The sequence below is a fragment of the Nomascus leucogenys genome, chromosome 22a, assembly GCF_006542625.1.
Source record: "Nomascus leucogenys isolate Asia chromosome 22a, Asia_NLE_v1, whole genome shotgun sequence".
NCBI classification, from domain to species: Eukaryota; Metazoa; Chordata; class Mammalia; order Primates; family Hylobatidae; genus Nomascus; species Nomascus leucogenys.
The window spans coordinates 134399815-134423461 of NC_044402.1; the positions used below are offsets into that span (position 1 = coordinate 134399815).

The 23647-nt window shown below is 42.7% G+C and overlaps 1 protein-coding gene across 4 annotated transcripts in view; it reads left to right on the forward strand.

Moving 5' to 3' along the window:
* Nucleotides 1–23647, forward strand: part of TRPM8 (transient receptor potential cation channel subfamily M member 8) — a 100319-nt gene that overhangs the window by 17196 nt on the left and 59476 nt on the right. For all 4 annotated transcript variants that reach the window (XM_003278553.4, XM_030803467.1, XM_030803469.1 and 1 more), the window contains exons 4-11: nucleotides 2366–2522; nucleotides 4009–4186; nucleotides 7593–7765; nucleotides 11183–11357; nucleotides 12415–12482; nucleotides 15276–15473; nucleotides 19232–19334; nucleotides 20447–20565. In XM_003278553.4, the coding sequence (XP_003278601.1) occupies nucleotides 2366–2522; nucleotides 4009–4186; nucleotides 7593–7765; nucleotides 11183–11357; nucleotides 12415–12482; nucleotides 15276–15473; nucleotides 19232–19334; nucleotides 20447–20565 (1171 nt within the window). The remainder of the gene's footprint in view (nucleotides 1–2365; nucleotides 2523–4008; nucleotides 4187–7592; nucleotides 7766–11182; nucleotides 11358–12414; nucleotides 12483–15275; nucleotides 15474–19231; nucleotides 19335–20446; nucleotides 20566–23647) is intronic.

Consider the following 23647-nt stretch of genomic DNA (forward strand, 5'->3'; position numbering starts at 1 on the left):
TTCATTCAAAGGACATTTGCTAAATGCCCTGATGTGCCAGAAACATGGTGACAGAGAATATAAGATAAAGAGTCCAGCTGGAAGCAAACCCTAACAGGATTTCCTCAGTTTATTTATCTTTATTTGGCTCAGCCTGTGCAGGGCATCCTTGCTCCAGAGTCACTATGTATGGTTGCCTGGGCTGTGCTCTGCACAAGAATGTTGGGAGTGAGTGGGGTTGAATCTTCTGACCCTGCATCTTGGTACTGACCCACATCTGCCAGAGGGGGATGCCTCTTCTGGTAGGTTAGTGGTGAATGGGTGACCACAGACTTTATCGTGGGGTCTAGAACACGGATAAGAGTGATGGAGGCACTGATCTTACCAGGACTTTGGCAACAGGTGTAAACTGAGACTGTTCTGGGCAAATCAGAACATTGAGTCACCCACTGATAAAAGGAGAGCTGTGCCCTTAGGGCCTGTTTCAGTGACTAAACATGTCTCCCACTTTGCTATTCTCTAGCCTTCTCAGGACAGAACTCTCTATTCTCCTTCATCACTGGCCACGGCCCCCTTGAATTCCTAGCACCCTTGGATCTTGCCCAAAGATTGGTCAGAGAGACAGCAGGGAGAGATGCAGAACCAAGTGGGTGGGGCAGGCAGAAGGAAGCTGGGAGGAGGGTGAACAGTGCCTTACTGAGCGGGAGTTGTTTTTGGCTAAATGGGAATCTTGGTTGTTGTTCCTGTCTTTGGGGACCACGTCTCTCTGGATGCCCTGGATAGAGAGGTCAAATCGTCATAGAATGTGTTTTTAGATTTTTTTTAACTGCATTTTTGCTTCTTTTCTGTTGCCACTGCCTTCATTAATCCTTGATTTGCATGTATGGCACCACCATAGCCCAAGTCACCTTGATGGAGCAGGTACCACATTCCAGGCCCAGAGAAACAATGTGCATCATTTCCAACCCTCATGGCAAGCCTGACAGGGGAGGGGCTGTTCAAGAGTAAAATGAGGTGTTTGTTTGTTCCCCTGCACTTTGCCAGGTGTCATGCTTAGCTATTCCTAAGAGACCAACTTAAGGGCCGGAAGGACATCCAGCTCATCTTGGGCTGCTGTGAAGCTCAGCCCAGGGCTGACTCAGAATGGATTTTCAGTCAGTATCTGTTGAATGAAGGTGGTATGCTGGCAAAGGCACAGGGGAAGAGGATTTGCCACTGACTGCGTGTGTTTTTATCCTCTTCCAATTTCCTGTTATGCCTCTGTGTCACCTAATGGATGAATTTAGTTCCATTGCATTTTTAATGAGAAGATCTTGTGTTCATTTACCGCACAGTTTGTCCTCATCTACCCCAAATTATTGAAAGTCTCTCTAGCAGCTAATGTCCAATAAGGAAAGGATGATCTCTCTAGAGTCTGGAACATTTTGGGTCTCTGCCAAGGGAATGCATCTTCCCATTGAGTTCAGCCCATGGGAAGGATGTCTCACCTCACTTCAGAAGAGCCTTACTGGCTGGGCAAACTGGCAGGGTTGGTACTGAGGTGCTGAGGCCAACTCAGGGCTCCTGTGTGTTATGAACTGTTTGAGAAGCTGAATAAAGTTTCCAGATTTCTGAAACTCAGTCTCATAACAGCCCCATGGACAGAAGCTAGATTCCATGACAGCAGGGCTTTGTTCTGTCCTATCAGCACAGAGCCAGCTTGTTGATGAAGGGAAAATAAACACCAGGGATAAAACATCAAACTAGTTTCTTTCTTTCTTTCTTTCTTTCTTTCTTTCTTTCTTTCTTTCTTTCTTTCTTTCTTTCTTTCTTCTTTCTTTCTTTTCTTTCTTTCTTTTTCTTTCTTTCTTTCCTTCCTTCCTTCTTTTTCTTTCTTTCTTTCTCTCTCTCTCTCTCTCTCGCTTGCTTGCTTTCTTGCTTGCTTTTTTTTTTTTTTTTTTTTTTTTGATGGAGTCTCGCTCTGTCGCCCAGGTTGGAGTGCAGTGGTGCGATCTCAGCTCACTGCAACCTACACCTCCTGGGTTCAGGCCATTCTTTTGCCTCAGCCTCCAGAGTAGCTGGGGTTACAGGTGCCTGCCAACATGCCCAGCTAATTTTTGTATTTTAGTAGAGACAGGGTTTAACCACATTGCCTAGGCTGGTCTTGAAATCCTGACCTCAAGTGATCCGCCCACCTCACCCTCCCAAAGTGCTGAGATTACACGCATGAGCCACTGCACCCATCCACATCAAACTAGTTTCTACACAACCAACTGAGATGATGAAAACAGTCTGAAAATAAGACTTGAAGGTATCCTTTGTGTGTCTATTTAAGCTAACAATGCCAGTTTCCATAAGCAGGCTCAGTGAAATCCTTCCTTCCTGTCCACACCATCATGCTTATCAGGGAGAATGTGTGCAAGTGTGGCTATGCCCAGAGCCAGCACATGGAAGGCACCCAGATCAACCAAAGCGAGAAATGGAACTACAAGAAACACACCAAGGAATTTCCTACGGATGCCTTTGGGGATATTCAGTTTGAGACACTGGGGAAGAAAGGGAAGGTAAGCAATGGTTTTCTACTTTGGCAGCTAATTCATAGGCCAAAATGACCTGGGCTACCTTGATTTACTTGGAATTGTCTAATAGGATGGAGGCAGGAAAGATGGGTAGTAAACACCAAAAATGATTGCAGAAAAAGATACATCTTGTAAAAGCCAAAAAGCGGTTATTAGGCTATGCTCAACAGGAAAACTCACCAGGTAAGGACTGGATTATCACCTAGCCTCCTGTGTCCACACGCAAGGCAGGCATCCATGTCACATCCACCTTGAGCCCTACTGCTACTGAGGGCCGCATGAATGCTTTTGTGAACCTTACTGCTTAGCTCTGTGTACTCCTGAGGTACATATGGTCCTGAATATGCATTCCCTTCATACTCACTGTGCAAGCTCTCTACCAAGGTTTTGCAAAGGTGTTTAATGATCAGAAATAGCCTCTCCTACATCCTCCGTGCTCCCAGTCTCAATGAGAGCACCATCCACAGGCTGTTCCTGCAGGGCCCAGGCCTCTCATCTCCCAAACCCCCATGGCATTCCTGGGAGGTGACCCAGCCCATGGCATCCCTGGGAGGTGACCCAGCCCCATCCTCTGCTGACTCTCCCCAGGGCCTCTGGCCCGGAATGGGCCGGCACCCTCTCTTGCTGCCCGCAGCTCTGCCCACCTCCCTGTGGCCTCAGCATGGCCGCTGGAGGACTCCCTAAATGTAAAGCCCACCCTGTTCCTACCCAGCTTCAAACGGCTCAAGGCACCCTTCTGCCTTCAGGACAAAGTCTCAAGTTCTCCACTTGGCCTGTGGGGCTTTTCAGGGCCTGCGCAGTGCCCGCACTCCCCCCGGTCTGCTTTCCTTCTGTGAACCCTGAATATCTGAGACAGGTCTCAGTTAATATAGAAAGTTTATCTTGCCAAGGTTGAGGAGGGATGCCCGTGGCAGCCTCAGGAGGTTCTGACAACATGTGCCCAAGGTGGTCAGAGCACGGTGTGGTTTTATACATTTTAGGGAGACATGAGACATTAATCAACATATGTAAGATGAACGCTGGTTCCTTCTAGAAAGGTGGGACAACTCACGAAGCAAAGGCGGGACAACTCGAAACGGGAGGGGGCTTCCAGGTCATAAGCAGATAAGAGACAAATAGTTGCATTCTTTTGAGTTTCTGATTAGCCTTTACAAAGGAGGCAATCAGATGTGCATTTATCTCGGTGAGCAGAGGGGTGACTTTGAATACAGTGGGAGGCAGGTTTGCCCTAAGCAGTTCCTAGCTTGAATTTTCGAGCCCCAAGATTTATTTTCCTTTCACACTTCCACTTCCTCATGGGGCCTTGGCACGGCGCCCGCCTGGGACCCCCAATGCTGGGATCCCTGCTGTCCCCACCCCGCCCCTCTTCTAGAAGCAGACAAGCGTGGGCTTGGGGGTTGGGGGGGGATGCTAAACGCCGACCTCAGGAGAACACAGGCCTATCCTGATGCTTCTGCTTCTCTCCCCATAGTATATCCGTCTGTCCTGCGACACGGACGCGGAAATCCTTTACGAGCTGCTGACCCAGCACTGGCACCTGAAAACACCCAACCTGGTCATTTCTGTGACCGGGGGCGCCAAGAACTTCGCCCTGAAGCCGCGCATGCGCAAGATCTTCAGCCGGCTCATCTACATCGCGCAGTCCAAAGGTGCGGGCGGGAGCAGCGACCGCGGTGCTTCCATTCCGGCTGCACCAAGTTTTGGGAGCAGAGAAGGCAGTTCCCGTGTGCAACTCCGGAGAATCCGGATGCTGCTAGAAGCATCTGATTAATCGTTATTTTATTGAAAGCCATATCCTCAAATGAATGGACACGGAGCTCTGGCAGATAGTGGGGGAGCTTCACAAAGTAACTCTAAATCAGCGTTAAGGTGCTTCCTTAGGGGAATTTTTTTAATCTTGTAAGATTTTCATTTTGTTATTAACACACGTAAAATTTTACCCAGAATTTCGGTTCAGGCGAATCGGAAAGGACGGTTGTAATTCGCTTGGTCTGTAATTGTGAGATCGGTGATGCACTTTTGAAAGTAGTGACAGTGCCTGAGAAATTGTAAGCACCATGTAAGTGTCTGATTGAGGTCAAAGCAACTAAGGCTTTGTTACTTGAAACACTTAGCATTTTCTTTCTTTTTAACTTTATATTTTAAAAAATTTGGAATCTACAAAATGTTGCAAGAATAATGCAATGAACATCTGTACATTCTTCACCTAGATTCACCAATTGTTAACATTTCCCTACGTTTGTCTTATCTTGTTCCATAAATATCTACGTATGATTTTAGGGGGAACCATTGAAAGCAGGTTGCAGGAATCATGATCCTTAACCCCCTAAGTACATGAACGTGCACCTCCTGAGAACAGGGGGTTTTCTCACATAACCCAGTACAATTTTCAAACCCGAACAGTTACCATGGACCAGTACTGCTACCTAACGGTTCATACTCGAATTTTGCTAATTATCTCAACAAGGTCCTTTAGAGTAAACATTCTTTTTTCTCAGTTTGTATTCCAAATCGATTTAGCTTTGTTTTTTTTTTTCCTTATATTTGGAACTGGTTCTTAGCCTTTCCTTGTCTTTCATTACGTTTTTTGAAAAGTGTAGGCCAATTACTTAGTAGACTGTCTCTCAATGTGGATTTGGTTGATGTTTTCTCGTGATTAGATTCAGTTTATCTAACCTTAACATTTAAAAAACTTCTTTTACGCAGAATTAATATTGACCGGTAGAACTAAGGAAACATGTCGTAATCTAGATGTGGGTTTTTTTTTTTTTTTAATGTCAAGAAGAAACTGAGATGTTTTGTTTTGTTTTTCCCATTTATTTTTCTCAGTTTCCTGACTAACCAGAGGGGACACTGTGGGTTGTCACTTTGTTACAAAATTGAGCAACTCAGCTTCCTTGCTGCTAAATCCTGAACACACCTTATTCATTCATTAAACATATACTTATTGGATGCTTATGATGTGCCAGAAATTGTTTTATGTGCTAGGAATATAGCAGAACAAAACAGACAAAAAGTCCCTGGGCTGGGGCGCCTATTTCCATGTAGACGAAGTGAAGTGATTGAGGAATTTGAATAGTTTCATTGTTGCTGGTTGTCCACTTGGAGTTCTACCTTCACTTCCCATTGTCTCATTTTAAAAGGGAACGTTAATGGCTGAAATAGATATGAAGCCATACCCGCTGTATGTGCAGGCAGTAAGTCAGTCACTGTAAGCATGGGTTTTGCAAAAGAGAAAAGATTTGTTCACAAGGTTGCCCAGTGAGAAGATGGGAGAACGTTGTCAAATCTGCTTCCTTAAAGATAAGGATTAGGGATATTTAAGGAGTAAAGCGGCAGGTGTTCTATGGCGTGAGGAAAGGTGATAGGCAGTGGAGAAGGAATGAGGTAATTGGTGGTTTGTGCAGGTGTAGTCAGAGTTCATGGCTCTTCATAGGACATCTGTTCAGAAAATGGCAGTGTTAGCATGATCTGAGGGAGGAGTTTTGGCCCTCTGACATCGAAAGGTCATCTCTTGGGCATTTGTGCACGCCCAGTTGAAGAGTCAATGTTCTCAGCTGTTTTGAACTGGATCAGAGCAGCTCCCTAGTTCCTGAAAAACAACTTTAAGCAACTATTATCATAGTGACGTATATGTCAGAGATGTTATCTATAAGGAAACTAGTGGTGATTTAGTTATATATTGTTTGGCTACATGACTTTTAGCTATACAGATTTTAAAATCAACTAGAAGGAAGCAATTAAAAGCAAGCAAGGCAGGTGAAGTTTGGCAGGCTTAATTAGGTTAGCTCTCGGTTTCAAAATCTGTCTAGAGGAAGGAGACTGGGTGCTGAGAGGCTGGATTTATGCCCCGTGAGAACTGGTTAAAAGAAGCAGGTGTAAAACTTCTTAGGATCACATTGTACTTACCTGAAAATATTGGAATGACTTTGATGTGGCGATGAATAAAATTGTTCCTCATTGCTGAAGACCATAGTAAAATTAGAGAATGGAGATAGTCAGCAAAGGGGCTTTCTAATGACTGGAGGAGGCGGCTGCCTCTCAGCTCCTGACACTTCTGTTACAAGAGTTAATCCAGAGAGGCCAGCGACTGCTCAGAGGGTAGATTCCTACATGGGCAGCATATTATACTAGGGTCATTTCCAACTTTAGATTCTAGTTTTATGCTAAAAAATATTTTTGTAGGTATTGTATTTATTCTACTTTGCGCCCCTCCCCCCAGCAATAAAACCCTGTATAACCCTTAGCATTGAGAAGATAATCAGATCTAAACCTTTAAAAGGCCAGTGTACAAAACTGTGTTTTATAAAGCAAAGTAAAGTTATTGACACAAAGGCCATCCGAAGAAGATTCACTTGAATCCAACCAATATGGGGGTCCAGGAGCAGAGTGCCCGACTTACCATGGTGGCATTGCCTAACTTGCTTAGAGGCTCTGGTTAGACATTCATTGTCCATAAGAGTCCTCTAGAGGCTGGTTAAAGATACAGACAGATTCCCTGGACCCACCTCCCAGATAGCCTGATGAGGTAGATCTGGAATAGGGTCAAGAATCTGTTTTTTTTTTTTTTTTTTTTTTTTGAGATGGAGTCTCACTCTGTTGCCCAGGCTGGAGTGCAGTGGCATGATCTTGGCTCACTGCAACCTCTGCCTCCCGGGTTCAAGAAATTCTCCTGCCTCAGCCTCCCAAGTAGCTGGGATTACAGGCGCCTACCACTGCGCCTGGCTAATTTTTGTATTTTTAGTAGAGACAGGGTTTCACCATCTTGGCCAGGCTGGTCGTGAACTCCTGACCTCGTGATCCAGTCGCCTTGGCCTCCCAAAGTGCTGGGATTACAGGCGTGAGCCACTGCACCCGGCCAAGAATCTGTATTTTTAAGTGAACATCTCTCAGGAGCACTGTCTGAGGTCCCCTCTCCCTTGCCATACGGCATAGCTGCCAGTGCTGTGTCCTGATGCCTACAGGGATGGGGCCTTTATTTTAGGGGTCTGTGAGCCCAGAATGGAAACTTTGCCCAGTGCCAGTTGACCATTTCATCTTCCTGTTTGTTGACAGGTGCTTGGATTCTCACGGGAGGCACCCATTATGGCCTGATGAAGTACATCGGGGAGGTGGTGAGGGATAACACCATCAGCAGGAGTTCAGAGGAGAATATTGTGGCCATTGGCATAGCAGCTTGGGGCATGGTCTCCAACCGGGACACCCTCATCAGGAACGGCGATGCTGAGGTACGGGTGGGACAGGAGGAGGTCTGCTAGGTCACATGGAAGAGAGACCATGGCATGGGTCTGTGGCCTGAACGCTGGGGCTCTGTGATGGAGCCAGATCATGGGGAAGTCTGCCTTTCAAGGACTGCCTTTGGGACCTTAAAGGAATTGAAAACAAGGATGACGTACCTAATTAACTGCTGGGAAAGAGTTAACAATGAATGTTGTTTTGTTCATTAAAATGTGTTCTCAGCAATCTCATATCACAGTCACGTTCTTCATTCTTTTTTTTTTTTTTTTTTTGAGATGGAGTCTCGCTCTGTCGCCCAGGCTGGAGTGCAGTGGCGCAATCTCGGCTGACTGTAAGCTCCGCCTCCCGGGTTCACGCCATTCTCCTGCCTCAGCCTCTCCGAGTAGCTGGGACTACAGGCGCCCACCACCACGCCCGGCTAATTTTTTGTATTTTTAGTAGAGACGGGGTTTCACAGTGGTCTCGATCTCCTGACCTTGTGATTCGCCCGCCTCGGCCTCCCAAAGTGCTGGGATTACAAGCGTGAGCCACCGCGCCTGGCCTACGTTCTTCATTCTTTATAACCATGGCTTACATCCATCTCAGGAGGGCTCAAGCCCAATTGCAGTGTCTTTTTTTTTTTTTTACGCCCACTAGGATGGCTATGTTTTTTTTCTTTTATTATACTTTAAGTTTTAGGGTACATGCGCATAACGTGCAGGTTTGTTGCATATGTATACATGTGCCATGTTGGTGTGCTGCACCCATTAACTCCTCATTTAACATTAGGTATATCTCCTAATGCTATCCCTCCCCCTTACCCCCACCCCACAACAGGCCCCGGTGTGTGATGTTCCCTTTCCTGGGAACCAACCCGAATGTCCAACAATGATAGGCTGGATTAAGAAAATGTGGCACATATACACGATGGAATACTATGCAGCCATAAAAAATGATGAGTTCATATCCTTTGTAGGGACGTGGATGAACTGGAAACCATCATTCTCAGCAAACTATTGCAAGGACAAAAAACCAAACACCGCATGTTCTCACTCATAGATGGGAATTGAACAATGAGAACTGCAATATCTTGATTGCTTGGCTACACTCACAGGAATTCAAATCAATGGATATTGTCCTTGGTTAATTGGGCATTAAGAAGGCTGTGAGACAACCACCCCCCACCCCCCGCAAATGTTTCCTGTGAACATATTTAGAGAGTAATGAGCATTTCATGCTAAAAATACAAGGTAGACATATGGGGTTTTGTATCAAGTGTAGAATTTTGAAAACAATATTTCTAGTAGTTGAGGACCTTCTTGAGCAACAGGTGTTCTCTGCCCAGAAGCTTTGGACCAAATGTTCAGAAATCCACATTTAAGCTACACCTTCTCCCATCTGGGCTCCTTAGAAGCAGCAAATGTTAAGGATTTTTGGAATTGCTGTGATTCTTCTTTTAGAATTATTTTATTTTTGTGTCTTGGTTACCATTTTTGAGATATATAAGGGGCAGGGGAGAGTGGGAGGTGTTTTTTTGTGCATCTTCAAGGAGGAAGCATGGTAGAGGGGGAGGAGGAGGTGTTTTGAAGACAGAGAAGTTGGGGTTGGAGTAATCATTCCTTTTCTAGCTGCATAGTCTGGAGACAGTTCCCTTCTTCAAGCTTTTATAATAATAATCTGTATTGTTATGGGACTGATTTATCTAATTGTGCAGAGTGAATGGTAGCTTCTATTATTATTACTAGATGCCCAACAGGAGATGGCAAAATGATTTCACATCAAATGCCAACTTCAGGGATGAGAGTGGCCTACAGCAAGCTTTTGAGGACAATGGCAGGCTAAATGGGAAAGAATACCATTATCTATTAGCAATATTTGTAATGGGCATAGGAGTCAACGTAGTGTTGTACAATTATCCCCATGGTAGATGCAGTGCATGTGTTAATTCACAGACTCCCAAAAAACCTTGAAAATGTAGGTATTTTTACCTCTGAATGGGAATGAGAAAAGACTTCAAAATCTCCCTAGAGGCTGTTTATAGAGCCCATTTCCTGGCAACAAGTAAAACTTGAAATGAATATGTAAAGATTAAAGAATGTGCCAATCATTTGGAAATTAAGAAACAACCAACCACCCAACCATCTGGTAAACAAATGTTGGATCTAGAATGATCTTTCAAAAATATAATCTCAGATAACTTAGAAAGCAATGCAAATAAAAACATTACATATTAAGAATATATATCAATATGTCAGTATGGCCAAAGCTGCACTCAAAGTGAAATGCATAGCCATATGCCTTTATTAGTAAAAATAAAATTAATAAATAATTCATTAATCATAATAACAAAACCTAACATTTATATAATAGCACTTACTATGTACTAGGTTCTATTCTAAGTGTATTACATATATTAACTCATTTGATCTTCGTAAGAAAACTATGAGGTAAGCACTACTATTCCCCTCTCATTATAAATGAGAAAAGTGAGGCATACAGAAAGTAAGAAACTTTCTTAATGCACATATCTAGTTAGTGGCAGGTTCATGGTGCACAATCTTTTAACCACTATAGTATTCAAATTAATAAATTTAAAAAATAATATCACCAGCAAGACTCTTAATTCTTTCTGAATACTATTTTTCCTTCTGTTCTCCTTGAGTTTTGGTGGTGATATTATTGTTCAAACTTATTAAATTCTACTTTTGGAGTTAAGATTGAAACACCTTTTAATGCAACCCTGATACTTTAAAACCTAAATGCCTTTGAATGGAACTTGACAGTGAGGAACCTTTTTGGTAAGTATTCCTTTCTTTATGTTCCTGAAGCAGCTTTTTATTCTCTGGTATTTTGGGAACAAAGTATCCATTTAATTACTTCTTTTTGTAGTCCTGTTGCTATGCGCTTCTCAACTGCAAAGACTGTTTCATTCATTTTCTAATCCCTAGATCCTGGCGTGGGTCACAGCATATGATAGATTCCAGACAACTATGTATGTGTGCATTTCAATGTCTGCTTCTACCTGTATCGAGACACACACAAATACACCACACACACACACACACACACACACACACATTTGCACATACACAGTTTCCTGAATGCTGAATTTCAATTTCGTTGAATTTATGCAAAAGAGCACAGGGCAATGAACCAAGAATGGGACTGGGAATCTGATCCTTACACTGTCACTGGCCATTTATGAGAAAATGAGCACGTGGCACAACCATTTTGAACTTCCTTTTCCTCATATTTAAAAGAAAGTCTGTACTATAAGATCTCTAAGACCCCTCTGGATTTAGGAATCTGGGAGGAGGCATAATGTAATTGAACCCAAAGTATTAGCTTTCATATGAATACATAAAAATATCATCATGTGTCTTGACTGATAATACAATCTCAAAGACAAGTTTCCCTGTACTTTTCAGGGCTATTTTTCAGCCCAGTACCTTATGGATGACTTCACGAGAGATCCTCTGTATATCCTGGACAACAACCACACGCATTTGCTGCTTGTGGACAATGGCTGTCATGGACATCCCACCGTCGAAGCAAAGCTCCGGGATCAGCTAGAGAAGTACATCTCTGAGCGCACTATTCAAGGTCAGTGGTTAGGAAGTAGGACACTAGACGTGTACAATTAACACAGCAGCCACAGCATCAACAACAATCTCTACCAACTATTGAGTGATGCATGAGAAACATGCCTGATCAGGTATTTTTATTGCCAAAGAACTGTTATTTCTCTTCTTGTTTCAACACACCAGGAATGCTTCTGCCAGGGTCATTGTGGTATGTACCCTTCAACATGCTAAAGGCAATGATAAATACGGCCATCTTCCACTGTGGTTTATCAGTATCGAAAGCCGGCTGTCTTCTTCTGGTAGATACCATTTAAGAACAAATACGATCTGCGATAACAAATATGAGTTTATGAAACAACGCAATTAGCTAGGATCGAAAAGATAAAACCAACCTGCTAGTTTAACAATGGTATGGTTTACTTTTTTGAATCTTGGCTACTTCTGAGTAACAGAAAACAGTGGTCTCAAGAGAAGAATGCAACAGTTGAGTGAAAGCCATTATTTGCCATGGTTAAGTGACATGTACTCTCTCTCTTCCTGTGGACAGGGTATTGAGATGTGTCCTGCCGTGGAACAAGATTACCTTGTGATTTAGTGATAGACATAATGACAGAAACTAGTTGGAGATGTTCTCAATTATTTTCCTTTCACAATTGGACATACATGAAAGAAGAAACTATATATGCAATAAACTCTGTTGAAAGACCACTAGTTACGCAAAGTTCTCACTCAAGCAAGCATAGGATTATAGGAGAGCATCATTATTATAAGGATAAACTTAAACTTAGTTTAATTTATGGGTGCAAAGGTAAATCATGCACAGGCTTTAAGTATTTAAATATGTATATTAAATATCAATGACAAACTGCAACATGACCCATGTCATGCTATGACTAGTGTGGGGCAAAAAGACTCATCCATCTTTAATGAGTAGATAATGTTCAAGTCTGTGAGATGTGAAGCTATCTCTCCACACCCTAGGCTCACAGGGCAGAAGCTCTTGGTCCAACTTTTCACAGAGGTAGTTGAGTATTTCCAGTGAGCTCAAAATATGCTTTACTTTTTATGTTTTACAGATTCCAACTATGGCGGCAAGATCCCCATTGTGTGTTTTGCCCAAGGAGGTGGAAAAGAGACTTTGAAAGTGAGTCCTGATTTAGTTTTCAAGAAGGTTGGCTAATAAGCCTATCCAACAAATTTGTATTTTCAGGGATTTGGGCTCATCTCATCTAACCTAATTGATTTTACTGCAGCAAGTAGGTAGTGCTTTCCGTCCACATACTGTTCCCCTAACAGACTCCGATTGTTTCTCAGTCAAGAAGATTTGGGAGGAGAATTTCAGTGACATGAATAACCTGTGTACTTAGTGTTGGCCTTGACAATCAACCTGCCAAAGAGAAGAGTTGACATTAACTCAGGAGACTTAAAGATTGTAACCAGCATGTATGTTAGAAAGCTATGGCCACCCCATCTGCATTGAGATGAGCTGTGATCATACACACACAGATTGCCCCCAAATCAGATGTTTCCAGACCACCTAAGGCCCATTTATATGCCACCTGGGGATGCAGGTATGTCGCATGATGGAATTCCAAACCCTAAGTGATTCTGGGATCATGGAAACTTCCTGAATGGTTCTGCACCTGCAACATTGAGCAACTGAGCAAGAATTTGACTTCCCAGACAATCTGTATGGACTCATTACTGAGTTCATCTTGCCTTCAGCCAGGCTTCTGTTTGACGTTTTTTTGTTTTGTTTTTGTTTGAGAATACACTTGAATCAAAACCTTTTATTTATTTATTTGTTTTTAACTTTTAGGTTCAGGGGTACATATGTAGGTTTTATGTATAAGTAAATTGTATGTCACAGGGGTTTTGCATACAGATTATTTTGTCACCCAGATAATAAGCATAGTACCCCATAGGTAGTTTAAAAAAAGAGTTAGTGTGACTGCATTTTAATAAGTATTGTAAACAATTTTTACATTTTTAACTCATCTTTTTCGTGAATTTCCGCAATGATTTGCATATTCCTGCTTTTGCCCATCCTATTTTACCTCTAAGACAGGGAATAGATTAAAGATACTGTGACCCTTGATCTTCTCCCCTCTCTTCATCAGAGTAAATCCCTAGAGCTAAAAGTAAGCGCTGGCAAAGTTATCTGGAATCATCATCTAGTACTTCTCATTATTCTTTTACGTTACAATGGTCTTTTTCTTCATGCATTCAACAGATATTTATTGAGTACCCACTATGAGATGTACAGTTGAGATCATGGTTAAATAAAAATCTTCAGGGAAACATTAAAATAGAGATTTTTTTCAGTGTGTGATTGTCAGTGTATTAAAACCTTTTTATGCCTAGTGTTCCATTATTGGAACGCTAAGCATGTGGGAGTTATTTATATCCTACTGCTCAAGGTCATTGCCAAGGTGATCGCCAAAAATTCAAAAAAATTGCAACCTCCAGCATAAATGGCTTAAATCTGAAAAAGCAGCCACATCAAAGAGGAAGAGGGTGGAGAAAAAGTCATTGAAATATGGTTACATTTATTATACTACCAGATCAAATATTAGATTTGGAATGAAGATTTCTTCGCCTAGCGTGTAGGGGGAGACTGGAAAGCTGCTGCTGGTCTAGGGCACTGCATTTCTACGGCATTTTCCACTGCCGTCTGCTCAGCCCATTTACAACCCACAGTAGCAGGGGTAGGAGAGGTGAGGTGAACTAGGGGAAAATACCCAGCCAGGGCCGGACGCAGTGGCTCATGCCTGTAATCCCTGCACTTTGGGAGACCGAGGTGGGTGGATCACCTGAGGTCAGGAGTTCGAGGCCAGCCTGGCCAACATGGCAAAACCCCGTCTCTACTAAAAAATACAAAAATTAGCTGGGCGCAGTGGCAGGCACCTGTAATCCCAGCTATTCGGGAGGCAAAGGTAGGAGAATCGCTTGAACCCAGGAGCCAGAGGTTGCAGTGAGCCAAGATTGTGCCATTGCACTCCAGCCTGGGAGACAGAGCAAGACTTTGTCAAAAAAAAAAAAGAAAAGAAAAGACCCAGCTGGTGCCTCTGCATCTCTTCCTGGTTCAGCCCCCATCAGCACACCCACGAGCGCCTGTGGTGCAGACACTTGAGGCACACAGAGGGACCCCAGCCTGCTCTGTGACTCTCACCCTCTGTGGGTTCCAATCATGGCACCACACATCTGGCTTCCTGGGTGATGTCTTCTCTAAGGAAAGCACTCAGACCTCAAAACAAGTGCTTTTCAGTCTCTTTCGTACCTCCAGGTAGATCACTATATCTTGCTGTCCAGTGATTAAAATCCTTAAAATATGATCCCCCTCTGCTGACCTCTGCGGTTATTATAAAGGTCATAAAAGCGTGCAAGGTATTTATCCAGGAAGAAAATATATTTTCATTCTTTTTTAATAACAGCGGCAGGGGAAATTATTTGAGGAGGGAAATATGTGAGTAAACATCACATAAAACATGTGGCTGCCGTTTTTAACTTATTTTCGTACCTTAAAACTATGAGTATTGGTTACTACTAACCTGTTTCAGATAAAGCTATCAACAATAATGCTGAATATAGTCTTAATACGTGTCACTCAAATCTATTATGTCAGTACTTGGAATGATCAATTTTGTGTACAGGGATATTTTAAAGCACTTATCTATGGAAAACTTAAGCTAGTCATATGTGTTCTTATTATGGAATTTGTTGTGGGCACAAGATTTCATAAAGCAGATTACATTTCTCATTCATAAAGCAATTGCCAACATTTGATTTGCTTCTGATTTAAAATAAAAGCCCCAAATGAAAAAGCGTAGGGATGTGTCCATGTGTTTTCTCCGGCTTGGCTCGGAACCTTAGTCCAGAGCTGGGTTCTGTGGACCAAGGTCTCTTTGATCTGCCTGACTCTGTCTCCTTCCTCCAGGCCATCAATACCTCCATCAAAAGTAAAATTCCTTGTGTGGTGGTGGAAGGCTCGGGCCAGATCGCTGATGTGATCGCCAGCCTGGTGGAGGTGGAGGATGCCTTGACATCTTCTGCCATCAAGGAGAAGCTGGTGCGCTTTTTACCCCGCACGGTGTCCCGGCTGCCTGAGGAGGAGACTGAGAGTTGGATCAAATGGGTAAGTTGTCAGGACCATGTGTGAGGGCTGAGAAAATAAGACAAGTCTGTGAGAAGGGAGAATGCCTTAAACGCACAACTCCACCAGCAGCTGCACGTGTTCAGTATTTTCTCCGTGCCTTTGAGGCTCAACAAGGTGTCTTGCTGGAAACTGAAGTTCAATAAGTTACGTGACTCACCAAGTGTATGATATTTCTACTTGAGATACTGCATTTTTCAGAGTTTACTAAAAAAGGGAAAACTGATGGTTTTATATGAATGTTCTTACTGGGACGTTGTAATATCTTAGTCAAGTCCAGGAGAGAGATAGACACAAGAATCTGGCAAAAAAAGATAAACATATCAGCCTTACTGATGGTGAAGGCAAAGCTGAAAGAGGTGGCTTGAGGTGCGGAACACTGGACCTGTGTGTGCTAAGTCTCAGAATAAGACAGATGAGCCCACCCTGACACAGGCAGCCCCGGACACCTGCTGACCTCCCTGCTGGGCTGGATGTGGCAGCTGCAGACCAGGGCACTAGTGCTTTGCAAGCAGCAAAGCCCAGTGAGAGAAGAAGGAGAAGCCTGGCTGGGCAAGGCCAATATTGCTCCCCAACCCTGAGTAGGGCTAAGTGAAAGACTGGAGATTGACTAGGCGGCTAATTTTGATGAGGCTCCTCCCCATGGAATTCTGTTGGTTGGGAAAAGCAGCATTCCCTTTCCAAAGTGCTTATACATTTTTGATTCTCTAAACATTCATACCTAACTACTTTGAGTCAGTTCTGAACATATAAACAGGGCTGGGTGCAGTGACTCATGTCTGTAATCCCAACCCTTTGGGAGGCCAAGGCAGGAAGATTGCTTGAGGCCAGGAGTTCAAGAGCTGCCTGGGCAACGTAGTGAGACCCCCATCCCTACAAACAAACAAACAAACAAACAAAAATTACCCAGGCATGCTGACATACGACTGTAGTACTAGTACCAGCTACTTGGTAGGTTGAGGTGGGAGAATTACTTGAGCCACGGAGTTTGAGGCTGCAGTGATTTGCGATGGGAACATGTAGTATGGGTGACAGAGTGAGATCCCATCTCAGGAAAAAAACAAAAACAAACAATCAAAAAAAGCATATAAGCAGGCCATTTCCAACGTATACATATCAAAGTAAGACACTGCATATTGATTGCATATTGATTGCCACTCTCAACATCATTTCCTGTGATGGATGGAATAAATTCAGTGGTCAGTTCAGGGATCCCCATAGAGGAAGAAACGGATGACTCTTAATTTATCCACCAAAGATGGCCCCAGGTCCACTTCAGTGACTTTCCTCTTGCTCCTTGTACAAGTTGGCTTGCCAGGTCTTGACCAGGCCATGTCCAACGAATAGAGGCCATCTGAAGGGCTACCACACCCTTTATAAGGGATTTTGATTTCTGCTTCATGAAACCTGTTACAGGCAACTCATCTGAAATAGGCTAAAAGGCACATTCTACCTTCTTTGATTATATTATCCTTTCTGCAATTCATAGCTAATTCATATTCATACTGAATATATGCTAATGATATATTATAATTACAATCACGTCAATCAGAAGACATACATCAATAATAAAAATTAGTCTGGGATTTAAATTAGGCACTCATACAGGGTTTTGCAGTTGGTACAGATTTCCCAAAAGACCAAGCTTAAGAGTGGGGTTATTAATTAATGAATGTACACATTCATGCAAATATTAATTAGGCAACCTTCCAGCGCAGTCCTGGGTGACCTCACTGACTATGTGGACAAGCAGCCCCAAAACCTGGACTCCCAATTTCTTGACCACTCTAAGCGATGTGTTATACCTCTCCCACTGGGCTCACACCTTCCTCTCCTAAAAGCCATAATGGTTATTCCCCCATGCCTATTCCTCAACTTCTCGAGAACTTGACCCTCCATAGTCTTCCAGTCTATCAACCAATCTAGATATCATTCGTTTATTCATCTTTAACTCTCATTTATTAATTTATTCAGTAGATATTTGTTGAGCACATACTGCATGCCAGCTTCTGAAATAGGCACTTCAGAAAGAATTGCATACATGACAGAAACAGTCTGTGTCCTCATAGACAAAACAGAATTTGAAAAAAGGTTTACGTTGAGTGATGACAGTACAGTGCATTATGTAACTGCAAGCTGAAATGGGTGTTTGGAAGAAAGGTAACATGGATACAAAAAGGCAGGTGCCGAGGGAGCCTGGCCTGGTGTGGGGCTTTCTGGAAGGCTTCCCGGAGGAAGTGACGTGGGAGCCAAGATCTGAAGGATGGAGAGAGTTAACGAGGTGGGGGCTGGGGTTGTGGTGGTGGTGGGAACAGCATGTGCAAAGGTCCTGAGGTGGGAGGCATGCCTGAGGAGTGAAAGACAGCCGTGAGGGTGGAAATGGTGAGTGGGAGCTCAAGAACTTGTGAGGGCCCAGCCCAGGAGTCTCCCTGAGCCCCGTTTGGTCTTGTTCAAGTGTAATGGGATATCATTAAAAGGTTTCAAGCAGGGAAAAAACGAGATGGGAGTTGTGTTCAGGAGAGCTCACTGTGGCAGCAGTGGGGCAGAGGATGGAGGAGGCAGGCATATGCAGGATGGAGTCCCAGCTAGGGGGCCCCTGCAGCCGTCTCTGGGGCCCATCGGTTTACTTGGTATCCATATTCATTTTCTTCTTCTTCCTTTTATTTCAAAGGAAAATAAAAATAACCGCTTGGTACTGCCCACCTCCACTTGTGCCGCAGAATTTTGGGAACTTCACCCCTCCTCCCCCTCCGTCAGTCCTAGCTGGACCCCTATTCTTCAGCCTGAACAAAGGCTGCAGACAGATGAAGAGGGCCTTTCCTTCATGCTATCATCCCCGCCCACCCTCTCCTTCAAAATCTCCATGGTTGGTCTTTTCCCGCAGTTTTCATTCATTTCCTCATCACCTACCTGGGTGCTTTGAACTAAGACCTCCATCACCACCTTTCCCAGGCAGCTGCAGCCTCAAAAGCTCGCCTTCTAATTTCCAAATCCAAGGGCTCTTCTTGCCACCTTCAAACAGCCAGACCCTGAGACTTCGTCTCCCACCCAGCGGAGCCTCTGCAGTTCCAGATCCTTATTTCCAAACGTTGCCAGGGAAACCCACCACTACCTCAAACTCAGTCTAATGGAAACCAGACTTGCTCCCTTGGCTAGAAGGGGCCCTTCTCACCAAGCTCCTGCTGAGCTTGCCAATGCTCATAACCTTGGAATTACGGGGTTTTTATTTTTTAAAACGTCTTAAAATTAAACATTACAGAAAAATAGCAAAGGACAATATAGAAAATTCTTAATCTGTTTCTCCAGTTTCCAAGCCTTCTTTCTTGTTTGCATTTGAGCTTTTATTTCCTATTGTTTAAATCTTTATGGGCACACTTGGATGGTGTCTATGGTCTTCTGTTGTCCCTTCTTTATTTACTTGGTCACTTAATAACTGAGCATCTGCCATGTGCCAAGCTTTGTGACACACACACACACACACACACGCACATGCACACAGACGCACACATCTGTAGTCAAATGAGGCTCTCAGCTTTTTGATAGGGGCTTTTTGATACGTGTATAACCAATACTCTATTCTCACTGTAGTCAAGGACTCATTACAATTCAGAAATGAGAGGCTGATCCGGAACTCCACTACAGGTGGTCTTTTTAAAAAGATCTCTCACAAAAAGAAAGAAGTTTATGCTCCTCATGCCTAAAATCTGTTGGCTGACAACTTTGTTCTTTAATTTTGCCAGCTCAAAGAAATTCTCGAATGTTCTCACCTATTAACAGTTATTAAAATGGAAGAAGCTGGGGATGAAATTGTGAGCAATGCCATCTCTTACGCTCTATACAAAGGTGAGTAAAAATAGCTCCTTTTGAAGTGTCAGCTTTGTGTTGCCTTCTGTGGCTTTTCATGAGTACATTTCTTTTATAAAACAGCTTTATTGAAAAGCAAACTTGTACTTAATTTTGATGATCCTAGATTGGAAACTAGAATAACTATGCTTGCCCTGGTGAGGTGAATCTCCTTGGTCATATGTATTTGATAGAATAATAATTTTTATGTCATTAAAATACCGGTCAAACACAATCACAGTAGTCTCCAAAGAGCTATTTCTAACAGTGGTTAAAAATGATTTTTTATTGGGCCTCAGATTCCTTTAAGAATATGGCAAAACTATGGATCTTTGTCCTAGCATTCTACATATTTGTACACATATGCACACGTACTTCACACATAAGCAATTTTGCATTTAATTTCAGGGGTTTACAAATTTCCTGAGCCTTATGAATGAACCTCGGGTTAAAAAATTCTCATTCATGATCTTTGCTGCTTTAGAATTCCATAAAGTGGATGTTACCCATAGTAAATAGATCCTTGGTTGTCTAGACTTGAATTGTGTGACTGATATGTGTAAATTAGCTAGAGTAGAGCCAGGCACATCGGAAGTGCAATGAAAGCATTAGCAGTTTATTAGAATTATTCTTATTGTACTTGCCAGACATTTGGTTATAAAGATATTTATTAAAATGGAATTATATTTGCACAGATACATAGATGCAGAAAATATTAGCTCTGGAAAAGACAAGAATAACATTGTTGAAAGGTGGCTTGTTGTTTCATAGATTTAGCTGTAGCATAAGTCAGATACAGCCTTGAAATATAATACTATGGAATCTGAATCTATGGAAAAAACCTTTACTGTACCATTATTACACTGTTAGGATATGCAATGGAAAAACATTACTGTAGCCTGAGTTGATCCCCATTATAAACTTTGGGACATACAGAATGTGGTTAAGAATGAGTGAAGATAGAGTGAATGACAGTTTGAGTGTCTGAATGTAAGAGAACATGCTTAGCATCACCTGTGATAAATAGCTCTGTGATAATTGGCCACACTGAATGGTTCTGACTCTTATTTCTGGGCCTTTGGTGAGTTGCGTCTTTTCCTGCCCTTTTACAGCCTTCAGCACCAATGAGCAAGACAAGGATAACTGGAATGGGCAGCTGAAGCTTCTGCTGGAGTGGAACCAGCTGGACTTAGCCAATGATGAGATTTTCACCAATGACCGCCGATGGGAGGTAAGCACGAAGCTCTCCTGGGTTTTTCCAGTGTTGGGTCTGGACAGTGGTCTGGGCAATGGCTGGTCCATTTCCAACAAGGTCTTCAATACTGAATCTCTTAAAGGATTATTCTATTCTGGATTGCTGAGGCTTAATTTCCTTGTCTGCAGCATGGGATCATAACATTGACTTAGTAGGTTTGTTGTGAAGAGATAACAAAAATAAATGGTATAAAATAATATCAACTCCACACTGCCTTCAGCCGCAACGTGAGGGTGATTCTCCATCTGGGTGTAGAGATGCAGATCTCCTCCTGGATGTGCGTGGGCAGAAGTATGGGAAAAATATATGCTAGATGATTGAAAGTAGCTCAGCTATAAATCAAGACGGCAGCACTCTTTTTGCTCCCTGCCCCCACCTGCCTAGCCAAATTCTGATTAGAGAACTGTCCTAGTGAGATGCATAAGAGACAAATAGAACAACTTGACTGACGCTCCCCAGTGAATGTCTTAGAGCAGGGGTACCAGTCCATGGCCTGTTAGGAACAGCAGGAAGTGAGCAGTGGGCGAGCAAGTGAAACTTCATCTGTATTACACCAGCTCCCCATTGCTCGCTTACTGCCTGAGCTCCGCCTTCAGTCAGATCAGTGGTGGTATTAGACTCCTATAGGAGCGTGAACCCTGTTGTGAACTGCACATGTGAGGCATCTAGGTTGTGCACTCCTTATGAGAATCTAATGCCTGATGATCTGTCACTGCCACCCATCACCCCCAGGTGGGACTGTCCAGTTGCAGGAAAACAAGCTCAGGGTTCCCACTGATTCTACATTATGGAGAGTAGTATAATTATCTAATGATATATTACAATGTAATAATAATAGAAATAAAGTGCACAATAAATGTAATGCTCTTGAGTCATCCCAAAGCCATCCCCCCAACCTGGTCGATGGAAAAATTGTCTTCCAGGAAACTGGCCCCTGGTGCCAAAAAGATTGGTGACTGTTGTCTTAGAGCTAGAAACTCAGGACTCCCCTAGCCACATGAGCACCTTTCATATGGAAGTTGCACATGCAATAAAAACGGGTTTTTTTTTCTTTCTAGCAGACTGCATTTTCTCACTTTTCAATGTGATTAGTGTTTTAGGATTGCATTTTCCAGCAGTATCCTCCTGTGTACGACTAAAGTGCAGTCAGCCCTAGGAGCCTTGTTCAATGAAAATTATTATGAACCATCACACTCAGTTTTATAAGGCTGCTTCTTTGTTTTCAGCTTTTCCAAATTAATTTCAGTCATTAGGGGGCCGTGATAATATATGTAATTTTATACATGTATGTATAGATTTGAAGGTGCATATATTTCATAACTTTCATTCTTGGCAGAAAACACTTTCAGGCCTATTGATGTATAATCAAAGACTAAGACTCGATTTATATTAACATGCGATCAGTTTTAATGAGAGCAGCATAAATAAAATAATGGTTTATGAATTTTTAAATTATTCATTCCTTTAGCAAACATTATCTTGTGTGTGGTGTTTGTAGTACAATGAACCCTGCTGCACATTGCAAGGCTTTAATTAGTGGAGGGAAAGTGGAACTATAAGTAGGTCCAGTCAATTGATTCATAAATGAATTACTGTGTGTGAAATGTTCTATTTAAGTGATGTCAAATGGTACAAATAAACTTAGGCACATCGTGAATGGTACATTTAATTTTATTAACTCAGCTAAAGATGGTTAAGGGTTAAGGGCACAATGGCTAAGGAAATGGACTCTGGAGCCAGCTCATCTGCATGACTTTGGGCAAGTTACTTAACCTCCCTATGCCTCAGTTTTCTCCTATAGTGGCATGTTAGAGCCAGCTTGTATTGGCTTGCAAGAGCCAACTGCTAAATTTTTAGAGATTTTCTGAGTTGGTTGTTAAATACAGTCATTATTAATCAGTTATATTTGGCTGGTCATAGTGGCTCATGCCTGTAATCCCAGCACTTTGAGAGGCCAAGGCGAGAGGATTGCTTGAGTCCAGGAGTTTGAGATCAGCCTGGACAACATGGCAAAACCCCACCTCTACCAAAAAACAAAAGTTAGCTGGGCGTGGTGGCACGCACCCTTAGTCCAGGCTACTTAGGTGGCTGAGGTGGGAGGATGGCTTGAGCCCAGGAGGTAGAGGTTGCAATGAGCTGAGATCGCACCACTGCACTCCGGCCTGGACAACAAAGCCAGATCTTGTCTCAAAACAAACACACACACAAAAAAACCCCAAAAAACAAAAAAATTAAATTATTCAAACTTAGAATTACATAGATTTTACAGAATTCTATAGAATTACAAAGGTAATCAATAATCATATCATTGTTAAATTATTTGACTACATTTACTATTACCTTTGCTCTGAAGGCCAATTGTGTGTATTGTATCTGGAAGCTGGAGATGCTATACAATGGTGAGCCACTCCACATCTCTTCCCGATTCCATGTTTAGTGATGTCACATTGGTAGCTGAAACTTGGCCGCAATGGGAGTATTTACACCATAGGAATCAGCAAACACTACAAATTAGGGCTTCTATTTTCTTTGAGAGAGCCAGTGGTTCAGTGTTTACCAGTACCCAACTGATCATCCGAAAATGGAGATGACGATAATAGTAGTACTTATCTCCTTGGGCTGTTATGATGAGTAAATCGGATAATGTTTCTAAAGTGCTTAGAACATTGGCACACATGAAACATTATTTGTTTAAAAATAAAAATCTCTGGAATGCTGATAATATTTCTGTGACCTTTTACAGTGCCCAAGCAGTTTCCCTGTGTGTGTTTACTTGCCTGTCATACCAATCCACAGCACAGATGATCCCCTTTGTGGTTATTAAATCAGGGCTCCATGGGTATCATGGCAGGGGGAGTTGCTGATGGTTTTTTGAGGGCCTGCTCTGAACTTGAATCTCTGAAAGGAATTTGATCTGTGTTAGCTTATTTCATCCTCGCAACCATCTATTTCTTAGAAGAGCAAACTGAGGCTCGGAGACACAATATTCCAGATCACATGGCTGGAAAATGGTAGAATCAAAAGTTTGAAAGCAAAGATGTCACTGATGGCAAAGCCT